At 34.3% G+C, this 23,870-nt stretch overlaps 1 protein-coding gene across 15 annotated transcripts in view; it reads left to right on the top strand.

Moving 5' to 3' along the window:
- ERC1 (ELKS/RAB6-interacting/CAST family member 1) overlaps window positions 1-23,870 on the top strand; it is a 467,374-nt gene that overhangs the window by 250,261 nt on the left and 193,243 nt on the right. For all 15 annotated transcript variants that reach the window (XR_004955596.1, XR_004955594.1, XR_004955595.1 and 12 more), the window contains one exon: window positions 13,125-13,285. Coding sequence is in view for 12 of the 15 variants with exons in the window: in XM_036236315.1 (XP_036092208.1) it covers window positions 13,125-13,285 (161 nt within the window). In the remaining 3 variants the exon portion in view is untranslated. The remainder of the gene's footprint in view (window positions 1-13,124; window positions 13,286-23,870) is intronic.

The raw sequence follows: 23,870 nt of genomic DNA, 5'->3' as shown, positions 1-23,870 counted from the left end.
TTATTGTAGAGGTCATCTTCACAAATGAGGAATAAGTCAGATGGTGGATGAAATAAAACTTTCAGTGTGTTTTTAAAACTCACCTTCAATTTCTCCCTGTAATTTTTACCTTCTTTAGTAGAATAATAAGATAATAAGATGTAATAAGAATGGCGGCTAACTAAAACCTGTAATCACAAGGCTGATATGCATAGTTTAAACTGATGACATTCCTCTACTTTTAGTAACTCTATAGTTAAAATATTAAACTGTCTTGTATTATTTCAAATATCATTCATTCAGTTATTCTGGATACCATTTCAAAATAATTATCTCATCTTTGTATTAGACAAACAAAATTTTTTTTAAAATCTTAGAGTTTTTATAAAACTTTTAATAAAAGAACAAATTACTAACAAGGATCTTTAAGGAAAAGGCAGTAACATGAATTCTTTCTTTTAGAATACTGATAGCCCTAAAAGATACTCCTTTGGGGTCATAGTATACTTAAAAAAGTAAATGGAACATTTTATAAATAATATAGCAATAATAATATGGAGATTTTATATGTGATATGAAATGAGATTGAGGATTAGCTGGAATTTAAAATGATAACTCAGTGCATGACCTTTTCTTAATTACGTGTGTACTTTCTCCTCCTATGTATTATAGAAGAATAAAACTAAGAATTCTTAGATTCTCTTGCCTTGATCTTCTATTTTCTTATTTCTTAAAAATTTTCTTTATAAAACAATACAAAAATAAAACTCTCAGTGTGATTTGCAGAAGTTTTAGCCACTATAACTTCCTCTGTACTTTTGCCAGTTGGGGTCAGTAGACAACAACTAAAGAAATTCTTCAGGAAAACTGAAGCCCCCAGGAAATAATCACATGCAATGATATGACCAAAAAGCTCTCTATATACATAAGGGTAATTTCTAACAGTAGTTCTTAAAATAATGCATTTGCGTTTTGTCTTTTTTGTTATCATAGTTCCTTCCTCTTGAAAATTTTGTGGTAAAATAGTACATGATTATATTGTCCTAGAAATTCAGGAAGTATCTATGTCTCTGAATTTTGACTTGATTTTTCCTTGTTATTCAACAAAAGGACTACATCTATGTTTAAAAGTTATAATCAAATGAAAAATTTAACTGCAGTGGAAAAGAAATAAAACCTTGGCACAAAAATCAAACCACAGAGATGAGTGCCAGAGTCGATAGATGCTGGTTTTCAAAGTAGACATGTTTATATACTTCTGTCTAAACTGAATAACCACTACTGCACTGGGAAGCACTCTTGGAATCTATATGGCAGATCTATAACAGATGATATTTAGTTTGCTTGTAATGAGTTCTTGGAGTGTTTGGCCCTTATTCTGTTATCTCCTACTGAGAATTTTGATAAACCAAGTTATTGACGATAGAGGCAGTCATCCAAGATATGGCTGAAGGTGAAGTCGTGAGAACCAGATGGCTTCCTGCTGATTTTTATATGCAGTTTATATTCTCCTTGGCTGCACCTTCCTGGATGTTTTCAATGAAACAGATTTTCCTAGAGAAATACACACAGCAGGAGTTATTTTACACAATAGATAGTTTTTGCGTGTGGTATTTCCCAAGCTCTATTTTGGCACTCACTTGTCCCTTCCTCTTATCTCTACCCTCTTTAATGAATAAATAAAGAGGCAATAAGGGTTAGTGAAAAGTGAATTAAACCAGAAGTTAAAAGATGTGGATTCTATTTCTCTTCTGTTTACTAGTGTGATTTAGGGTAAGTCCTGTATTCTTTCTAAGCCTCTATAGCTTCATCTGTGTGGAGTAAATTATCTCTGCAAGTGTTTTTATAACCTATAAAGGCATTATACAAATGTTGAGCCTTATTTTTATGGCCACAATAATCCTGTGTGTGTCTGTGTATATATGTGTATTTGTGTACATACACACACTCATGTGTTACTAATGAGCCTCCCCTCTTGGTATCTTTGGTTTGCCAGACATGTAATTCAACCCTTTTACTTTTCTCCTTTGACTAATAGTAAACTCTCAATGAGGTCAAATAACCAGCATTTCATTTGCCAGTATTTTTTTTGTAACCATTTTCCAGAGGTTATATTGAAATAATATGTTTTCTCCACAAAAATGTATCCCTAATTAATAAAATACCACTGATTTATTTTTTTTAGCAATGCAAACGAGGATAAAAATTTCAGTTAAAATGCCAGTAAACTTTTATTTTTGTTGAAAACTTAAGAAAACTGTATGAAGCTGTTTTATTCAGATTGTTTATATGATCTTGTAAAATTTTTGGAAAAATGGGCTAAAGCCCTTAAATGGTCTGTTCTCACATATTGGTGACTTTCTGCTACTGGAGGGATTGCTGTTTTCTGTAATAAAATGGAATTAATATTTTCTCCATGTGAAATTACCAAGTAATTTCAACAAAGAAGGAAATTTTTTTCAAAACCTGGACAACTTCTGTAGTTTGACTTTGTAGCAATGCAGAAAAAAATTTTTTTTTCAGAAGAAAAGTTACCAGAACTTGAAGTTCAGGAACAGTCTTGTCATTCCACCTCTATCTGTATTTCTTTTCCTGAATTACTCATTTGTCACAAACCCTAAAAAAATATAAAGAAGTCTCAGACCCAGATGCAAAAATGTATAAAATGATGGTCGCTACATCATCTTTGTTACTGCTGCTAAAGAAGGAAAATAGGATTATTTCCGTCTTTCTTTTAAGTTAGAGAGGAATCACGGAGTTTATCTGGACCCAAGAAATTATTAATTTTTGTTTTACTTGAGTCTGCTACACCCTATTTTTTGCTGAAGTAAATAAGCAAGTCATAGGAGACAATCAAATAACAATCTTCTGGGGGAAAAAAAAACTAGTTATCAGTGCTTTAATTCAAATTTTTAGATTTTAGTTTTGACGCTATGTTACCACAATCACTTAAATAGAGTTGGCAGTGAAATAAACATTGGTCCTTCTTAAAGCCTCTTTCCAGCATCAGTGACACAAGATGATGAGAGTCATAGCAGCAGGGGGACATTCGCTTTGCTTTGAAAGTGTGAATGCACATTTTATTGATGTCCGATTTTTCAGGCTCCATCTAGGAGTGGTGAGTGCTCATTATAGGATTTATCTACTCAAGTTCTCTGAGTTGGTTTTTTTAAAAAAGGAAAATTGAGATGGCTTGAAAAAGAAGCATTTCTTTCACATTGTCATGTTTCCACTCTTTTTAAATTTCTCTTAAGTTGAAGATTTGTTACCACAGCATAGTATTACTGGAAACTTAAAGGCGGTTGCCAGTGAAGGAATACAGCCAATCAGTGTGAATTTACCTCATTTACAAGTCAGGCTTAACTGTGTAGATACTTATAAACTATATGCTTTTATAGAAATATCTGGCATTGTGAAGTGTCCTTTGGGAATGTCAGTTATATTTTGAGAAATAGCAAAAACATTTTGTAAATTTCTCACCCATAGAGCACATTAATTATTTAAAGTGTCATTTGTGGATTTTATTTGTTCTCACAAACTTTTGGCAGTGTTAATTTGTTGGAGAAATGCAACAATATGTAAAAAGTCAAGAGATCTAGTGATTCCCAAAGTTGAATTGTGGAAATATGGTTTCGGTGGTTTCTTCTTCAGTGCTCTGTCTTTGACTCCTACTCATATTTGGGTCCTTCATAAAATCAGAAGTAAAAAATAGCGATAGTACCTGACAAGTCCTAAGTTTAATATACTGCTAAATTCAGTGATATCTCAAGAATCACTTAGAATATTTTATTTTCTGTAAATGGAATAGAAAATTATAATCAACACTATTATATAAGTCATATGCATTTAAATGGGGAATAAAGGAAAAAATAAAAAAGTTAAATTCTTATTTTAGTGGTATCTGGTTCATTTTGAAGTTATGGTCCAGTGAGACCAATGCCCAACCTTTTCAGAGGACCTAGAGAAGTTAATTTGACTGTGCCTTACAGCCTGGATTTCATTAGATAATGTCCAAAAAATAAGCCCCCAGTCATCTGTGCTCTAATGTCCTGTCATGCCTATATTAGTTCAGTATTTTCTTGCCTTAACCTAGCTTTCCAACTCTTATCCCTTTCACATCTTCCTAAGTCACCGAAATTCACAAATTCATCTGTCTTCATTTATTCAATTAACAAATAGTCAATGACTATCTACTCTGTGCCAGGCTCTGTCATATACATTCCTAGTTTTCTTCTTGAAACATCTTTCACCTTCTTTGCCTAAAGTGTAATCTGACCTCTCCCCTGGAAATTCCCAAAAACCCTTTCTGGTGATAAATAAGTATTTATTCTGAACCTTAGGGTTAGAAGTAGAAACCTCATCCTTGTTTCCTGTTATGCTTTCAGGCCATTCGTTATTTCATCACATTCTTATAAGAACCCTTGCTTCTTTGAGGTTATGCCATTCAGCTATAGCATTGAAGCTTTTCATTGAGGACTTCTGTTATATCACTAACTTTAGAATCTACATGGATACCCCATTTGTTACTTTCTCTTCTCAGTCTTTGCCTCCACTGACTTTCTGCATTCCATGTCCAACATTCTAGACCTTGTTGTAATATACTTCCAGCTTCACTCATTAAGCATCTTCCTCTCTAATCACAACATCCTATCATTTTATCTTTCTTGTTCAAGTATTCCCACTATACCTATCTTTCCATGTCATTTAAACTTATTTGTCTCTTGGTGTATCTTGATCCATTAACTCTGTCTTTGTCTTCCTCTTTATTCAGCCTAGATTCCGTGGTCCGTTATTTCAGTAATTCTCATATTAACATTCTAAATGCTCTTGCTCTTCTGTTTAGTAGATCCTTTTGGTACCTTCTCGTTACTTTTAGGATAAAAGCCAAAGTCCCTAATATGGTCCACAAGATTCTTCTGCAGCCAGCACCTTCTTCCCTTTCCTGCCACATTTACACCTTTCATCCCCTTGTTCTCGGTCTTGTGATACTCTCAACTTTTTATCTTCCCTTGTATGTATGTGATTTCCCACTTCAGGATTACTGTACATGCTAGGCCCTGAAGCTGCAATCTCTTTTTCCTTCCCATTGGCTCCTTGACTTTCTTGGGGAAACTTTCTCTAGGCTTCGAAAACCTAGGTCAAAGCCCCATCGTACTTATTCTGTAACTTCTTACATAATAATATCCACAGTTTATAATTACATATTTATGAATTTTGTTAATTGATTGACTATATTTCTGCATCGACTCTAAGCACAAGAGTGATAGGGTAACATGTTTGTTTTGTTTTCTATAATGCCATCAATGCATAATGCATTACCTAGTACATGGTGGGAAATAAATATTTTGGAGGGAGTAGGAGAAAAGGAAGAGAAAGGAATGATGGAAAGATACAAAAGTGGACATGGGAACACTCCTCAGAGTGATTCTTTAGATATAATTGTGGAAAGCTGTTTTAGGACTTACTGAACACTGATAACTTTGTAGCAAAGCGGCATTAACTGTAAATACAGTGGAGTCTGACCACCTAGGTCGGAATCCTGGCTCAGCCTGCTCTGGCTGTTTGACTGACTTTCACTGTGGCACTTAAATTCTAAACCTGTTTTTTTGTTTCCTGTAAAAATGAGGATGCTGATAATACCTAATACCTTATAGCATCATTATGAGGATTTAATGAGACAATACATGCTTAGAATATTTCAAAGTATATATATAATGACATAATGTAAGTTGCTATTAGTATTATTATTGCAATAGTTATGGCTATTCCATATTAGTATTATTATTATAATAGCTATAGCTATTCCATATTTATAAAGTACTGTACTGTTAGTATATATAATGTCAAAGATTTACCAAGCATTAGCCGAAGGAACATATTTGGAAAAGATATTTCTAGTGTAAATGCTACCATAAAGCTCCGTTAGGAGTTCTGTAAATTCAAATTCTCATTTATAGTGATTGTGCGGTAGGTACCTAAGGAGTTTGTTGGAAGAAGATGGTCGAATGTATGTATGTATGTACGTATATATGTATATTCTTACTAATACTTAAAAAATGCTCCTCAATTCAAGCTTGGTACCGATCTTAATCTAGAATTTTCTGGAAGTTAAGAAACTAGTGTACCTTCTAGTGTAAATCTAACTTATGTGATGAATGCTTAACTTCTAGATAATTTTCTTTTTGTACCACTCCTTTTTTCTTCTAATCATTTTTTTTCCTTTGGAGACATGTGACTCTTACTCTCCCAAGAAACTGTAACAAGATTTTCCATAAGCATCCTGGAAACTACAAAAAGTATTTTGCTCTCAGTTATGGAACAGAAGAAGGTGGGAAACTTGAAGATGTAGTCTTTGCCAGCACCCGAAGCACCCAATTGCTTTGCTTTCTTAAGGAAAATGGGTCTGTGGTAAAGTCATAATTTGTTCCCTTCTTATTTTGAGTAAAAGTTTATTAGCTTGTGATTTAAGCAAACCATCTGGCCCTGCTGGCACTGCACACTATCAAGCTCTGTGCTTTCTCCTTAATATGTTACTGGAGGCAGTTAAGCTACATACTTGAATCCCAGCTCTGGCCTGGTCTTTTTTTTTTATGTCTTAAAACATATGCTTTTGAAAATTGTACTGTGACCCGGAGCACATTTTTAAATTGTGGAGAGTTTCTTCATTGTTTGGTGTAGTATATATCTCTTCTTTTTTCTACTAAGCTTTCATTACCTTTATTTCTCAGTGACTGTACCCCAAACTATACAACAACATGCGTAATGAGATAGATATTCAAATGGAGAAAGTGGAATGTGTTCTCCAGGATTGTGGAAAAGTAACAGAAAGTATGAAGTATTTCAGTTTGGCTTGAAACTGTTTCCCTGTCTTGGAGCCAGGGAGCAAATCAGATGATTAGCTGGAAATCCTGATTTATGGTACCATTCTTGCCTTAAATACTAACATGCTTTCAGACTTTTTTGGATTTATGCATGATCTGAGGTAGAAATACCTTCAGGGCCTGGCACTCAAATGGATCGGAAAACTAAGCAATCTTTAAGAATATTATATTTTACTAACAGGCACAATTTTGTAAGTGGAAGATTAGAATGAAACGTAAAACATTCCTGTAAACATGGCAGACTAGACACTGGGAAAATAACTTCCACAGAAATAATTGAAGATGGTTGTAAAATATGCATTCATAAGTTGGCAAGAAAGTAAGAAATTCTCATGTCAGGGAATGAATAGACAGGGAATTCAAAGATAAGTACTTGATAAGTTGTTGAGCTTGAAGATTAGTTTTGTATATTAGCAGCCCAAAAGTAAATGTCCATGGTCGCCCAAGGTACAGACTCTAATAGGTAACCAACCCTGCCCCTTTTTAAAAATTAGTCCATTGAAAACACTAAGAAATTTGGCCTTTGGTGAGACTAAAAGAGAAAAAGAAAGCAAGCACAGTAGACAATTTTTGGAATGATAAAGGGTGCATAACTACAAGTCTTGCAGGTATTAAAAAGATACAAATACCTTTGCGAGTGCATTTGAAAGTTTACACTAAAAAAGCAAATGCCAAGAAAAATGGAACTTAGCAAAACTAGTTAAATATGAAAAAGATACTGGGAAAAAATGACTCAGTAATAAATTTTTTCCCACAAGCTTCAAGCCCAGGGAGTTATACTGGTGATTTTTAATAAACATACAAGAAACAAATAATTTCAGTCTTACAGAAACAGTTCCAGAAAATAAAAAAGAGGAAACAAATAATCACCAACATCTTTGTAAGGCTAATGTAACTTGATATCAAAATTTGACAAAGTTAATAAAGGAAATGTTTAGGCCTATCTCAGCCATGAATGGAAATGCAGAATGCCTAAACAATGTATCGCCCATTAAAAATTAATGTATGTGAAATAGAAAAATATGATTGAAGAAGTTTAGTTTATCTCAGGAATTTAAGATTGGTATCATTAGAAAACTAATTACTATGGCCTACCTTATTAAAAGATGACAAGAGAAAAATCATATCATCTCAATAAATGCAGAAAATTTGTATTTTATAATTTAAAAAGTTCTTTTATTTTTTTATTTAAAAAATTATTTTTAATTCTTATCTAGATAGCAATAGAAGGGAATTTTCTTAATCTGATAAAAGACTTACTTTTGGATAACACTTTTTAAGCATTCCTTTTAAGATCAGAAATAGAACAGAGTGCATATTGTCCTTATTCTAGGCTGTGCAGTAAGGCAAGGAAAATAAATATAAAGATTAGAAGGAAAGAAAATTATAGTTCAGATATGATATGGTTGTCTACATAGTAAATAAAAAACCTATAGATAAATAAGAACATTTACAAAAGGCTGCCTGATACAGTTTCTATATACAGAAATCAGTTGCATTTCTATAACCTGTACCAAACAGCATTTTTTAAAAAAGATATTATTTACTATACCATTCAAAAAGCATATTAAATACCTGAGAATACATATGATTAGAATTTTTGAGATCTTTATGGGGAAAATTATAAAACTTTTAAAAAGATATTAAAGTCCTCAATATATTTTTTTTCATGAACTGTTTTAGAACAGTGCCTGGAACATAGTGGACTCAAGTATTTTTTTTATGGAAATTTAAGAATAGCTATGGTGCTCTTGAAAAGATAAGACTATTAGATATCAAACCTTATAAATCTATAATAATTAGGACAATGTGATTTTGGTGCAAGAATAGGCAAACCAGTAGACTGTAATAGAAAGGGCAGAAACATACTTGACTAATGTCAAAGGTGAAGGTAGAATATGTTTTCAATAAACAGTGTTGAGACATTAGATAATCACCATGGGAAATAAAGAAATTATGCCTCTACTTCTTCACACTGTACACAAAAATGAATTCTAGGTGGATTAGAGACTAAATGTTAAATACAGTATTTTAAAACCCTTGGAAAGCTTCTAGTCATCGTCAGATGTTATATTACAAGCAGTCACCAAATAACAATAGCAAATTATGATGGTCAATTTTAAGTGTCAATTTGACTGAGCCATGCAGGCACCCAGATATCTGGTCACACTCTATCCTGGGTGTTTTGTGAGGATGTTTTTGGATGAGATTAATGTTTAAATCAATAGACTTGGGTAAAGCAGATTGCCCCTCCTAATGTGGGTGGCTCTCATCCTGTTCCCTTCAGGCCTTCCAGTCCAAGCGACTAGAACAAAAAGGATTCCCCTCTCCTGAGTAAGAATAAATCTTGCCTGATTGCATTTAAATAAGGCACCAATTTTTGTTGCCTTTGGGCTCTAACTCAAACATTAGCCCTTTCAGGGTCTTGAGCCTGCCAGCCTTTGGACTGGAGTGACATCACCAGCTCTCTTGGGTCTCCAGCTTGTCTACTCACTCTGCAGATGTTGGCAGTCATCAGCCATAATCACAAGAGGCAATTTTTTATTGAAAATATTTTATATGTATTATAGATAATGTATTTTACATATTAAGCAATATATTATTAATCATATTAATATAGCATTAATGTATTTATTTCTGAGTTCTTCAGAGAAACAATAGGATATATATATTGACCACAGTGTGTGTGTGCGTGTGCGTGTGTGTGCGTGCGTGCACACATGCGTTTATGCACATACTCATATACTGTAGTCAATGCATATCCTATTGGTTCCGTTTCTCTGGAGAACTCTTACTAATACACATAATAATAAACATTTATTTCTCAGTCACATGGCTGAGCATGGTTGGCTCTACTTTATTTGCTGACTCAGGTGTCTATGCTTCATTTACATGGCTCATTCTAGAACCCAAATGAAAGGCAAAAGCTATTCGGTAAATTGTTTTCTTGGCAGTGATGTAAGTGCAGCCTAATCACACATATTGTTAAGAGATTTGGTTGAGATTTGGTTAAGAGTTTCAAGGAAGAAGCAGCAAAAATGGTCCCTAAACAAATGAAACATGTTTAACCTCACCGATTATTATTGAAATGAAAAAAGAATTGAACCCAAGTCTATTCTGTTCATATGGTTTATTACATTGATTTTTATACATTAGACCAACTTGAATTATTGGGATAAAGTCCAGTTTTTGTATCTTGTTGGGTTTTGTTTTCTAGTACTTTTTGCATCTTTATTCTTAAGAGATAGATATTCCTTTATAGTTTTCTTTTTTATTTCTTGTCATGTATTTTTCTGGTTTTGTTACCAGTGTCTCTGTGTCATGATCCCTGTTTCTACTTTCTGGCATAAGATGTGCAAAGTTCATCTTTTAATCAAACCCGAATCAGCCATTTTTCTAAGGGGCCCATTTAGTTAAGTGGAAAACCATAAACTGGGTACTGTGGTATTCAGTGCTATTAGTTGTCATTGCGTTTAGCTCCTGAGTGTTTTTTCTTATCGTCCTGGAATATACGCATATGGTGGACTCTTTTTTTATATGCATGAAAAAAACAATGTTGGATGAAATCAAAATATTCCATTTATACAATATTTATAAATTCATAAAACTAAGCAGTGATATATTTCAGAATATATGCATCAGAGAAGGTAAAAATAAAGAAATTCAAAGGCATAAGTAACACAGATTAAGAATGGTTATTATCTATCTCAGGAGCCTTGGGGGTACATTTGGATAACTGACTTACAAAGGTGGCAAATAAATAGATCTGTTTTGCTCTTGGTTCTGGAATATATACATATTCCTTTTTTATATACATGTAATATTTCACATTGCTCATTTAGGAAATTTAAAGTTGGTTATGTGCAATAAAAGCAGTGTTAAATTATTTTTCTTACAATTTGTAAATAATCTTTAAATAATTTCTAATCTCTTGCCAAATAGTCCCAAAGTACTTTTCTACCATGACTGTTGAAGTCCTTCTGTTTATAGTGCTGAGTCAATTAGATATCCATATTGATAGAAATGAATTTTAATCATTATACTGTATTCATAAATCCATCGTCTATGTATTGTAGATCTACATGTAAAACATAATCCATAAATTTAGAAGTAAGAATAAAAGAATATCTGTATGACTTTGTGGTAGGCTTTAGGGTACAGAAAAATATGAACATAAAGGAAAAAAGTCATTAAATTCCATTAAAATTAACAACTTTTATTTATCAAAAGTACCTTCAATAAATTTTGCTATCTTCACAAAGTGGAATACCATGCAGTTATGAGAATTACAGAACTATAATTTTACCCATGGGTGAATCTCACAGACATAACAACGAATGAAAAAAAAAATTGTATTAAAATTATATACTATGTAATTTAATTTAAATAAAATTAAAACAAATAGGCAGAATTAACCTAGAATATTAGAATATAGTTACTCTTTATCTGGAAAGGGGATATGAGAGGGGTTTCTGGGGTACTGGTAATGTTCTGTTTATTGGTCTCTGTGCTGATTACATAGGCGTATTCATTTTGAGAATTCTTCAAGTTGTACATTTATTACTTATGTATTTTCCTGTATTTATGTTGTAGTTCAATAAAAAGTTTACCAAAAAGTTTAGATATTGAGTATGCATAGAATGGGCTGGCTGCCTTTTGGGTGGAAAAGAGAGGAATAGGTTATTTATACATGCTTGCTTGTGTATATACAAAATCTCTCTCCAAGTTACATAAGAAACCGATACCATTGCTTGCCCGAGATAGTGAAAGACAGGATGGAAGGGAGACTTGCTGAGATGTATTTAAGGTAAGTCCATAAAAGGTGGACATATCCTATACTTTTTAAGATCTTCTATAAACAATGCTATCCATTACTGATACCTTAGTGTATTATTTCAATTCAATTTTAGATAAGATTTTACAGGAATTAAACTGATAAAATAGAATCATCCTCGTTGGCAGTTTTCAAAAAGGCAGATGGTGATATATGTTTATGTAAAGCTTGCAGATATGTGAATATATATCTGAGAAGATCTGCATGATAATATATATTCTCACTGCAACTGGGACTGTGAGGATGCTATTAGCTGAGAATATTAACTTAATCACTTCTGAAAAGATGCAAAGTAATTCAGGTGCCAAAAATCAAAATGTATCTGTTTACTATTGGTGTTTTACAGCTGTTACCAGTTAACATGGAGACTTTGGTTAAGGTATGAGGCACTAAATTACAGGGGTCTGTTAACAATTCTGATTTGTTATACTGCAGTATTGTCTCCACACTGCTCTCAGTTTTAGTATCACACAAATTAATTTAATGTAGGAGTCAATGAACAGCAGATTTCCTATCTACCTACACTCACCTCTACCTCTGAAAAGGTCTATCATCACCAAAATTATTTCTTGGCAAGCAGCAACCTGACATAAACTCTCATGACTTGGTGCAGTTGCCTGGTAATAACAGATATTTTTGTTGGCATACTTTTTAATTCTGAATTAAAGTGAACATGTTCATTTAAATTATTCCAATTTGGGAACTACCCAGAGGAAGTGGAAATGACTGTAAAGTACATATCTTGCTCTTAGTTTGAGCATTCTGTCTGTTCTTTATGTGGTCATTTTATATATACATTTTTTCCTGCCTTCCTTAAAAAAACTACCTATCTGCCTTTACAGCAAGAAATTATCTGATTGAATTCTAGCAGTTCTTTAAAAAGAAATGCTTTTTAATGGTGTAAACAGAAAAAAAATTTATGTTTATACTAAATCTGTTATTAGTCATTTGTCTCTTATTTCCTAAAATCCTTCTGTAAGTACTTATTTTGATTCTGTTCTTTATATTTTTATCTGTGTTATATTGTTATTTCCATGGAAATTTCTGTACCATTTCCAAATGAGTCCTAATAATAAAGGAAATTAATTAACTACTTAATTAAAATAATTAAGACAATTCCTTAAAAGGAATTGCCCATGGCAAAGGGCAACTTCTTGAACTCATGTCCTTGTGTTTATCAAAAAAAAAAAAAAATGAAATTCTTTCTTAATTAAACTGAAAAGAATTGTAGCAGAAGGATGATCAGAGATTTATTTCATTATCTACTATATCTTCTTGATATATATATGTCTAATCCATAAAGAGTACAGAATTTTTGATATGTGTGTGTGTATATTCAATTTTGCGGACCCAGGAGTTGCCCATTGCGCAGGTCTCTGACTTTAATTGATCAAGATGTTCATTTTTTCTTTTTTCCATATTTATCATAGGTGGAGGAGTTACTGATGGCCATGGAGAAAGTAAAGCAGGAACTAGAGTCCATGAAAGCAAAGCTGTCCTCTACTCAACAGTCTCTGGCAGAAAAGGAAACTCATCTGACCAATCTTCGGGCAGAGAGAAGGAAACACTTAGAGGAAGTTCTGGAGATGAAGTAAGTGTTTTAATCTTATTCTTCACACATGGGCTTAGTAGAAGTACTTTTCCTCATTACTTTCTTCTTCTGGCCCTGTTTATTACCTCTGGCACACTTAGCCTAAATTTAATGCTAACTTGTATTTCTCACTCTGTAGAATAAATTTGGGACAAATCCTGGTCAAATAGAATTTTATTTTTGACTCCTCTTCAATGAATTTTAAAATTCTCTAGAGTATACATATCTGTATCCAGTTACGTGAAAGTTTGTGCAAATTGTTAAGCTTACTGAAATAGTTGACTATTGGTCCTGAGGTCATATGATGACTAGGCAATTTTTAAAATTATTTTTTATTATGAACATTTCCAAAGGTACACAAAAGTAGAGAGAATGGAATAATGAACCCCCATATACCTATCCCCCATATTTAACAATTAACATTTTGCCATACTCACCAGTCAATTTTTTAAAAATTTTCACTTTTACTAAAACTTTGCTGTATGTTATTTTCCTACTTGCCCCATGTCTTATGGCTTTCTGAGATAATAATCTGTTGTGAAGCGTGTATACATCTGCTAGTACGTAATAGGTGCTTTTTCTCCTCTGTGACTTTGAAAAGTTCTGGTTTCCTTCTCTTAAGAATAAGTTTTATCTTATTTTCTTTTGAAAGTCCAGTAGTACTAGCACCCAACCCTCACCACTACCTAATTGTTGTACTCTCATTTTACTGAAACCACATCTGTCCTGGGATCCCTCAGTTACCTTTATCTCAGCAGTTACCTGCGGAGTTTTTTTTTTTGGGGGGGCGGGGGGGTCTGTCTTCTGAGGAGACGTTCTTTCTCCTTCATGAGGCTAGCTTCCTTTCTCTATCACAGATTTTAAGCACTGGTCTGTCCTCTGCAATCCTGCTCTAATTTTCTCTCACATAATCCTTGCTCACTTTCTATTAGCTCCTTCTTCTCCGCATTAATATGCAGACTCCCTGACCTAATGGAAACAAACTTTTCTCAGCCCAGGTGGTGCTTTAAGCTAGTATTACCTCTTCTTTTCTGCTATTTTGAACTATCAATAAATGTTGAATACCATAATTATAGAGTAGCAGAGGATCTTGCCATGATACTTAGTATGAATTTTCATGAGACATGATTATTGTGATATGACAACGACCCAAGAATTGAGAGTGCACATGTTGGTGTGTCACCTGCACTTACGGATTATTAGGGTACAGTGCAAGGTTAAGGGATTCTAACCCTTCTGGAAAGCATTACAGATGATCTGTTGGGAGTGATGAATATTTGAAGCCAGCGATAGACTGATATGCTGAGAGAATACAGGGAGGTTAAGCTTCTGAGTAGCTTCATGAGAAAAAGGTTTGCAAGTATGCTTTTTAGGACAAGTTAGTGACTGAGGTGTGAGACAAATTTTTGTCACTGGTGATAATATTCAAGCTTGATATTTTAAATATGAAGTAATAGAGATAACTTCTTGGGTAATAAAGAATAAAATCATTTGATTTGAAGAGGTCTGGGAACCATTCCTAGAACATGATAGAAGACAGAATTGAGAAGAAAATTAAATCAAGGCTTAAAGTAATTAAGAAAGTGGAAGAAGGAAGGATTTAATTTTGGGTAAAACAAGGTGTTATATGTGATTTTCCTAAGCAGGGGCAGACTCTGCTAAAGCAACAGTATATAAGTTTTGTTTTGTTTTCTCTATGTACCAATATCTTGTCATATCTTTCCCAGTCAGTTCAAATGTCTGTTTATTCCAAAATAGTTGTATATTTGTATAGAAATTTTCCTGTATTATTAAGACTTGGAAAAGATATGAAATAATTTTTGAAGAATACTTGACTTGAAAAAGGAATTGTGTATAATATATATTTTTTTATGCCACAGTACTAAACTCTATTTTGAGCTTCCCTTGCCAACCCAGGTTGGTGATTACATTTTTAAAAAATACTATGATCAGCAAAACTTTTTGGTAAGATCAAGCACTTACATAATTAAGCATGGGATAAATAATTAAAATATATAGAGAAATTTAAGTGGCATAGAAATTTAATAAACTTGAAATAAAAGTTCTAGAAGTAAAGCCTAAAAACCTGACTCTGAAAGAAGATATATCTCTTAAATCACCTTCTTCTATTGCTCAGGATATATCGTTGTGGCTTCATGATGTTCTTAGTCAATTTTCTACAAGTTTTGTGTCATTTGGATGTACCAACCAAGTTTTAAAGTAGTCTTTGCTTTAATTTGCACTTATATTTCCCCTCGTTATCTTTCATTTTCCATCTTAGTAAAATGGTTAATACCTTCCTTTTAATAAATTATCTCAGCACTTTAGGCCTAATTCTCTACCCAAATACTCTGTTGAAAGAGTGGTGGTTCTTAACAGATCTTCTCTGTTTGCGTTGCCCTGTAGATCATAGTTCTGCCAAGTTTGGGGACTAACACTTATTTCATTCTTTTCATCTAGAACAGTGAATTGAAACCCCTATATTATTTTAAAAATGTTAAAAGTTTTGCAGACAAATATAATGATTCATAAAACCTCAGTTGAAAACTCTACAATTAATATAAGCATAATTATACACAAAACACTATCAGTGACATATTGTGGTTTCTGATACAGTGAACTTTTGATTCCTTTTCACTATGTAGCTAACCAAGGGAACAGACATTTTTCTGTTATATTCGGGACTCCTCTTTACATGTCGAATGAGTTGTGCTAAGCAGCTGTCCAGTGTTGAGGATGTCTAAATTTCTACAACTTTGCTCAGAATTTACTTCATTCTGTTGGCAATTTGTAAAGAGTTTAATCCCTCCAAGTAGTTCTGCATATCTGCCTCTAATTACTTTTTGCAACTAGTAAGCATTTATTTCCCAGAATACAAGAGTCTGAGTCTGAATTCTGACTTTGCCACTTATTAGCTCTGTGACTTCGGCAAGTTGTTTAAACTGTCTGTGCCACAGTCTCCTCTTTTTAAAAATGGCAATAATAATTGATCTTGCCTCATAGAATTTTCATGACAATAAAATAAGAAATTATTAATATACAGCATTGAGAACAGTGCCTGTCACAGGAAGCACTTAATAGTGGATGTTACGCGCTTGTATAAGTATTTTCCAGTGGTGATTAGTAAGAAAACAAGAAAATTATTTAAACAAAATTTAAAAGGAGAAAGGCAGTATCCTACCTGTGGCTATTGGCATTGGTAACAATATTCTTCATTTTTTAATCATGGCAGGACCTACCATATTTTAAAGGTGTACAGTGTTTAATTATTGATAATTGAATAAGTTAAAGGACTTGTTCATTAGAACCAGAGAACTTGAAATGTAGAAGAAATACGAGGATCAATGCACTGTGCAGGAGACCAAAACATGCATGTGTGTGACTCTGAATCTAAGAAATCTTTCCTGAGGAAAAGGCAGTTAGCCCATTTGTATAGAAAATTCTTCAGCAAAGAACTAGAATACTCTAGTTTTCTAGAATAATCCTGACCCTAGTGAAACCAAAAGTAATATCCTAATAGTTCTTTTCTATCCCAAGCATCTATGATTATAATTTTTGAACATCTGTTACAGATAAATGGTGGTTATGGTTTTGGGGAGATGTGAAACTGTGGTAGCCTGCCAGTGATTCAGTAGAAACATTTGAATTGGTTAGCTAGCCCTGAAGAAAAGGAATACTTTTATTGGCAGTTCCCACATTTGTTCTTCTTTTCCTTATGCTGTGGTTATGTTAGCCATTATTATTATTTTTTTTATTGCACTTTTATGTCACCCTCTTTCCCTAAGAAAGAAAAGATGAATGGGAGAAGGGGGGAAAATAATAAACAATAACTCTAATAAGCATTATTAATTTTAAATACCAGTTCAGGTCATGAACTTCGCTGTTAAGATTTCTAGATGAACTAATTCATTTTCTACTGCTCTGGATTCAGACTCCTACTGCAGTCTCGCCCTGTGTTGACATTACGAATACAGCTTAAAAGACGAATATTTCATTTCAAATAAAATTTTAATCAAACTATGAATTTGATTACTTTAAGTACTGATTTGTTAGGCTAAGTAGTGGAAGAGCTCTTTAGTTTCTTTGAGAATTCAGGGCTGCTTGATAAGTAGCATCCCTTTAGGAAAGTTAGCAGAGAAATCCAAACTTCAGTGAGCTAAATAATGTACTCTTTGAGATGCCTTTTGGCTAAATAAAGATCTAACTTACCACACACAGAAAATAAATTTTTATATGTACCTAAAAAAGTCCAATAATATAATCTAATTTATGTTATTTAAATAACGTTTGCCTATTAAGAGAGAAAAATAGAATATGCTTAGAACTGAGAAGATGATAGAATATGGTTAATTGAATAAGTTCATGCTATTTGGGGATAGTATAGTTAGGTGATCATTCCATTATACCTTGAATAATTAAAACTAGAATGTATTTAAATTTCTTTATCTACTAATGTCCTGCAGTATTTCATTTTAAAATTTATTGTAGAGTTGCTAACATTAAAAAAAAATCCCATTTGGAGATATATGGCAGTCCTCGAAATTAACTACAAAATTGAAAGTAGTTATGCAGATGATATCCTCATCAAAATCTTGTCGACATCTTTTAAAGAAATAGAAAAAAAAAATCCAGATTTATATAGAAGCACAAAAGACCCCAAACTGCCAAAACCATCCTGAGAAAAAAGAACAAGGCTGGAGGCATCACTCTGCCCAACTTCAAATTATACTATACAATGACAGTAATGAAAGTGGCATGGTATTGGCAACAAAACAGACACACAGACCAGTGGAACAGAATCGAGAGTCCAGAAATAAATCCATATTTATATGGGTAAATAATTTTTGACAAAAAAAAGCCAAAAGTGTACAATGGAGAAAGGAAAACCTCTTCAATAAATGATTCTGGGAAAACTGGAAAGCCACCTGCAAAAGAATGAAACTAGACTGTGGTCTGTCACCACACACCAAAATTAACTCAAAATGGATTAAGGACCTGAATAGAAGACGGAATCAATACAAATGCATAGAAGAAAACATAGGCACTAAACTCAAGGACCTTGGACTTAAAGAGGATTTTATGAATTTGCCCTCAAAGGCAAAGGAAGTAAAAGTAAAAATAAATGAATGGGACTACATCAAACTAAAAAGCTTCTGCTCAGCAAAAGAAATTGTCAACAATATAAAGAGACAACCATCTGAATGGGAAAATATATTTGCAAATAACGCCTCCAATAAGAGCCTAATATCCAAAATATAGAAAGAACTCATACAACTCAATAACAATAACAAAAATAACTAACGATCCAATCAAAAAATGGGCAGAGGATCTGAACAGACACTTCTCCCTAGAAGACATACAAATGGCCAACAAATATAGGAAAAGATGCTCAACATTGCTAGCTGTTAGGAAAATGCAAATTAAAACCACAATGAGATACCATCTCACACCTGTTAGAATAGCCATAATCAACAGAGCAAGTAATAACAAATGTTGGAGAGGATGTGGAGAAAAAGGAACCCTTGGTAGGACTGCAAATTGGTACCGCCACTATGGAAAATAATATGGAGGTTCCTCAAAAACCTAAGAATTGATCTACTATATGATACAGCAATCCCTCTACTGGGTATTTACCCCAAAGACTTGAAAACCCATATCCAAAAAGATAATTTGCACACCAATGTTCATAGCAGCATTGTTCACAGTGACCAGGACATGGACACAACCGAAGTGTCCTACAATAGATGATTGGCTAAAGAAGCTATAGTACATATATACAGTGGAATATTAGTCAGCTATAACAAGAGATGAAATACTACCATTTGTGACGACTTGGATGGACCTCGAGATAATCATGCTAAGCAAAATAAGCCAGACTGAAAAAGTTCAAAGTCATATGATATCACTTATATGTTAGATATAAACCTAAAAGCAACAAATGAACAGGACAGAGACTCATGGACATGGACAATGGACAAGTGGGTACCAGAAGGTAGGGGATGGGGGAGGAGGGAAGAGGTAGACAGGGTAAGGGGGGGTCAAATTTAGGAGGGTTGGGGAAGGGTAGAGTTGGTAAAGGGGATCAAATATATGGTAGCTGAAGGAAACTGGACTTTGGGTAGTAAACACACAATAGAATATATAGATGTCAAATTATAATGTACACCTGAAAATTATATAATTGTATTAACCAATGTTACCCCAATAAACTTAAAAAAAAAATTAAAAATAAACATTCTGTAGGAAATCACATAAATTAATATAAAAATTCCCTATACTTGAATTGAAAAAAGAAAATGATAATGCTCTCCTAACTATCAACTGTACTGTATTAGCTATAAACAAATAACACTGGTAGTACTCGTTATAATTAAAATTGTAAATCATAGTTTGTATCATCTAGAATCAACTATCCATTGGGACTTGGGATATCCCCCCTAGTCTTAGTTAACTCTTTAATTCTGCCTTCTCTTTTTTTGCCCATATCGTCAACTCTCTTAGGCTACTCACCTTAAAGAATGTGTGATCATGACTGTTTCTAACATCTTTCCTCATCAGAACTAGTAGTTTAGTGGGAGCTCTGTGTTGCTATAGGATAGTGATAGAAATGGGTTTGTTAAATATAGTAATTCTTATAGTTCCTTACCTTTTCCTGCTTCTAAATTTGACAGTGATGCTCAAGTCCTCACCAGTAGAGGCATGTGTATTATAAATGTTGTTCTCAAATCTTTTTTTCTTGTGACCTGAACTGGAATCAGTTATAAATAACCTTAAATATTCTTTGCCGTCTCCTCCCTTTAAGCCTAAGTCCATTCCATCTTTAAGTCATGTAACTCCCGAACAGAAGCAGCCATATTCTTTAAAATATTTTTGCCCCCTAATGATCTTTTCCTGTAAAGGGGCTTAAATGGCTGGAGTAATCCCTAAGTAGCAAGTAAAGAAGTAAACTTTTCTGATAAAGGCCTCCAAAGTACCTCTCTTTTCCAGCCTTTATAATTCTTTCTCTCTACCTATCAATATATGGTTTATGTACAAGAATGTTCTCACCTGTGAAGGGATGAATTGAGAAAGTAGGTCGTCATCTTTCAAAGAGAAAGGAGATTATTGACCTACTTTTTTTTTTTTTATTTTTTCCTTTACTGAAGGTATATGGTCAACCCTGATCCTTTCTGTTAAATACATATGAATCAGTTAAAAGGTTAACTGTTGCAGGTAGGTCACCTAATGCCTTAATCTAATTACAATACCCATTATAAGAAAATCTATTATCTAATATACCAGTATGTGAGGTATTTTGGGTATGGTTTTTTTTTTTTCTTTTTTTCTTTCAGGACCTTCCTTTTTAGTGTTCTTCAGAGAATATCATATAGGTAGTTATTCATCCTGTAAATAGGTAGAACTTTCCTGAAGCTTTGGATGTAGAAGATAGTAATTCATCCATTTAATCATAAGCGTTTCCTAAATAAAAGAGTATTATAAGAAGCTCTTAGGGCAAAGAATGTGTTTAAATTTTGACTTAGTTTATTTTACCAATAATACTTAGACCCACCTTATCAGGTGGTCATGAGAATCAAATGAGATAAAGTAATGAAGTACTTTGTAATTGGTGAAGCTGAATATTTGCAAAGCATGATACAGCTGAAAATCAAATTTGCATTTAACTTTTCAGGTCTGCGGCTTTTTCATGCTGAAATAAAAAGTTTTCCTAAATATCTAAAGATTTTCAAATCCCTGGTTTGAAAAATTATGTAATTATTTGACTAGGTGACCTTCTGAGATCTATTGATTCTGTAGTTGTAAATGCTCTGAGTAAATCAGAAAAATAACTTACATGTAAACAGTATACTGAGAAGAAATTGGGGGTCAGAGGTCCATGAATTCTTGGCTGAGGACTGGGCTACACATTTACTAGATGACATTACTCAAGGTTTAGTAATGGAGATGAAAGTGGAATTGTGATACTAGAGATAAAGCAGTACTGGGGAATTTGGAGTTCCAACCAAGGGTAGGAAAATCCTTGTTAAAACTTCAGATATCTTAGTGAGATGACAGAAAAGCTATGTTTTAGGAGAGTAGGGATCATGACCTATAATAAAGCCTACTATAGACCTAGCCTAAAAAAACTGAAAGCTCCAAGAAAGTCTAAAGGGTAAATAGAATTTTGAGGATGAGTCCCACCTAGTTAGAGACGTTTGAGAAATAAATACCTGAGCTTTCAGCAGATCACACTAAGGATAAATCCAAAGCCTACACAAATTCAAGAAACTATTAACTGATTTACCCACTAGACTAAAAATCATTACTCTTCAGAAAAAAATAACAGAATCCAGAGTCTTTACAATCTACTATCTACAATAGCCTGTGTTGGATTTAAAAAATATATATCCAGACATGCAAAGAAACAGTAACATAAGACTTATCATGAAGAAAAGCATGCAGTAGAAATCAACTCAGAGAAGTCTTAATGGATTTAACAAATAAAATCTTTAATATTATCCTTATAAATATGCTTCAGAGACTTAAAGGAAAATGTCACATTGATGATAAAACAGATCAATGGAAATTATTCAACCTGAAAAACAAGAAGAAAAAGGTTTTTTACAAAATGGACAGTGCCTCAGTGATATGTTGGACAGTATCACATGGGCTAATTAACATACATATAACTGGAACTCCAGAAAGATAAAAGAGTAACAAAGAGACAGGAAACTAAATTTTGAAAAAAGTAATGGCTGAAATATTTCTCTAATTTTATTTAAAACACATGAATTTAAAACGGCATTTGGGAATTGCTCGTTCCTCCCTCTCAATTTATTTGTAAACCTAAAACTACTCTAAAATATCAAGTCTCGATCATCATGGCAAAGTGAGGAATAACTCTTGGTTTCTCCCCTTGAAGTTACAAGTTGGACGTCTGTAATTCAAAAGAGGACTCCCTGCTCAATACACAAATACGTCCAAAAGATCCATGCCTTGAGACATCTGAAGGTGGGCGTATCAGAACAAACAGGGGAAAGGCAGGATAGAGAGAAAGAGATGGGAATCTCAGACCCAGCCTGGACCTTGCTACAGCCCAGCAGACGTAGCAGCATAGGAGGTGTTGGGTTGCAGCACAGGCATTCCCAATCTAGAGGGCCAGAGGGATAGAAGCAACATTCCGGTTTGAGTAGCCGGTGCACACTGGCTAAACCCAGTGATAGGGTGGAAATATAGAGGTGTGGCAGCCGAGAACTGGTGGCTGCCATTACTAGGAAAACAGCAAAGCCACAGAGAGTGAAGTCACCACCATCTACACAGCCCACCCCCACCTACTGAAGCAAAACCCAGTTGAGTCAGCTGGGATACCTCAGATAGCTGGTAGCCTCCGGTTACAGGAGGCAGCACCAGAATCTCACAGGCCTGGAGGCTCATCGCCAGTCACCTCCTACCATCAGCTTGGTGCTCTAAGACTGAGACAATTTGGTCACAGAGGAGACGCCCACCTCCTTGGGGAATTCACAGTGAAGGTGACACAGCCCCACCAGCATCCCAGAAGTCCCAGTGGTGCAGGTAAAAGAAAATAAAAACATGTGCTATAGTAACATCTACTGGAAAACAAAAGCTTTCTTCTACTTTCATCTACTTATCTACTGCTGAATTGTTAAAACGAAAATAGTACCTAAAGAGTTTAGTACTGCAAAAGCAGAAAAACAATCCATCGAGTACCATGAATATTCAGGGTAACAATGTAGCTCTGAAAGAGAATTAAATATTCCAAAAACCAAATTCAGAGACATGGAAGACTGTGATTTAAATGACAGAGTTTAAGATTGCAGTTTGCAAAAAACAAGATATAAGAAGATTCAGAAATGCAGTTCAGTGAGCTCAGGAATAAAATCAACGAACAAAAGGAGTACTTTACCAAAGAGGTTGAAACCATAATCACAATCCAAACAGAGGTTCTGGAGCTGAAGAATTCAGTAAATGAGATGAAGACAGAAAAAATGACATAGATGAGAGAGGCTCTGTTTACCCCTCTGGCTATCAAATCAAAGTTGTAATGGAAACAAGGAGCAGCAGCAAGGAAAAATCGCCTGGAAGGAACAAGCCATACAACTAGGGAGAAATCCAGGAAATCGCCCTGCAACAGCAGAAAGTAGGACAGGGCGAGGACGCTGGGCTGCCCAATCTTGAGCAGCTGAGTGAGATGGAGGCTGCGGCAGCAGCAGAAGCCTCTTAAAGGGGCCACATCCACCAGCGGATTTTCGCAGTGATGGACCTGCTCGCTCTGAGGACCAGTGCCAATTAGGCTGCCCACAGGGGGCACCAGGGACTTACAGAGAGACATTGTCGGAGTGAGGGCATAGGTGAGACTCGCTTGGTATGGAAGTGCCGGCAGTATCTATTGTTCCCTGTTGAGCCATTCCCCCTCCCGGTGACTTCATCAAACTGGATAACAGAGGTTGTTCCACCCAGAGGATTCCCTGAAACTCTGCCTCCTCCAACTCGTGGCCCCACCCAAACCACATTCAGGTGTGTCCTCAGCGAATCAGGTGCTCCTTGTTGAGCAGCTCCTAGACTCATACTGGAGACAGCTGGCTTCGGT

The sequence above is a fragment of the Rousettus aegyptiacus genome, unplaced genomic scaffold (assembly GCF_014176215.1).
Source record: "Rousettus aegyptiacus isolate mRouAeg1 unplaced genomic scaffold, mRouAeg1.p scaffold_m13_p_2, whole genome shotgun sequence".
In the NCBI taxonomy this organism is placed as follows: domain Eukaryota; kingdom Metazoa; phylum Chordata; class Mammalia; order Chiroptera; family Pteropodidae; genus Rousettus; species Rousettus aegyptiacus.
The sequence above is the reverse complement of the archived record's forward strand: the minus strand, read 5'-3'. Positions and strand labels throughout refer to the sequence as shown.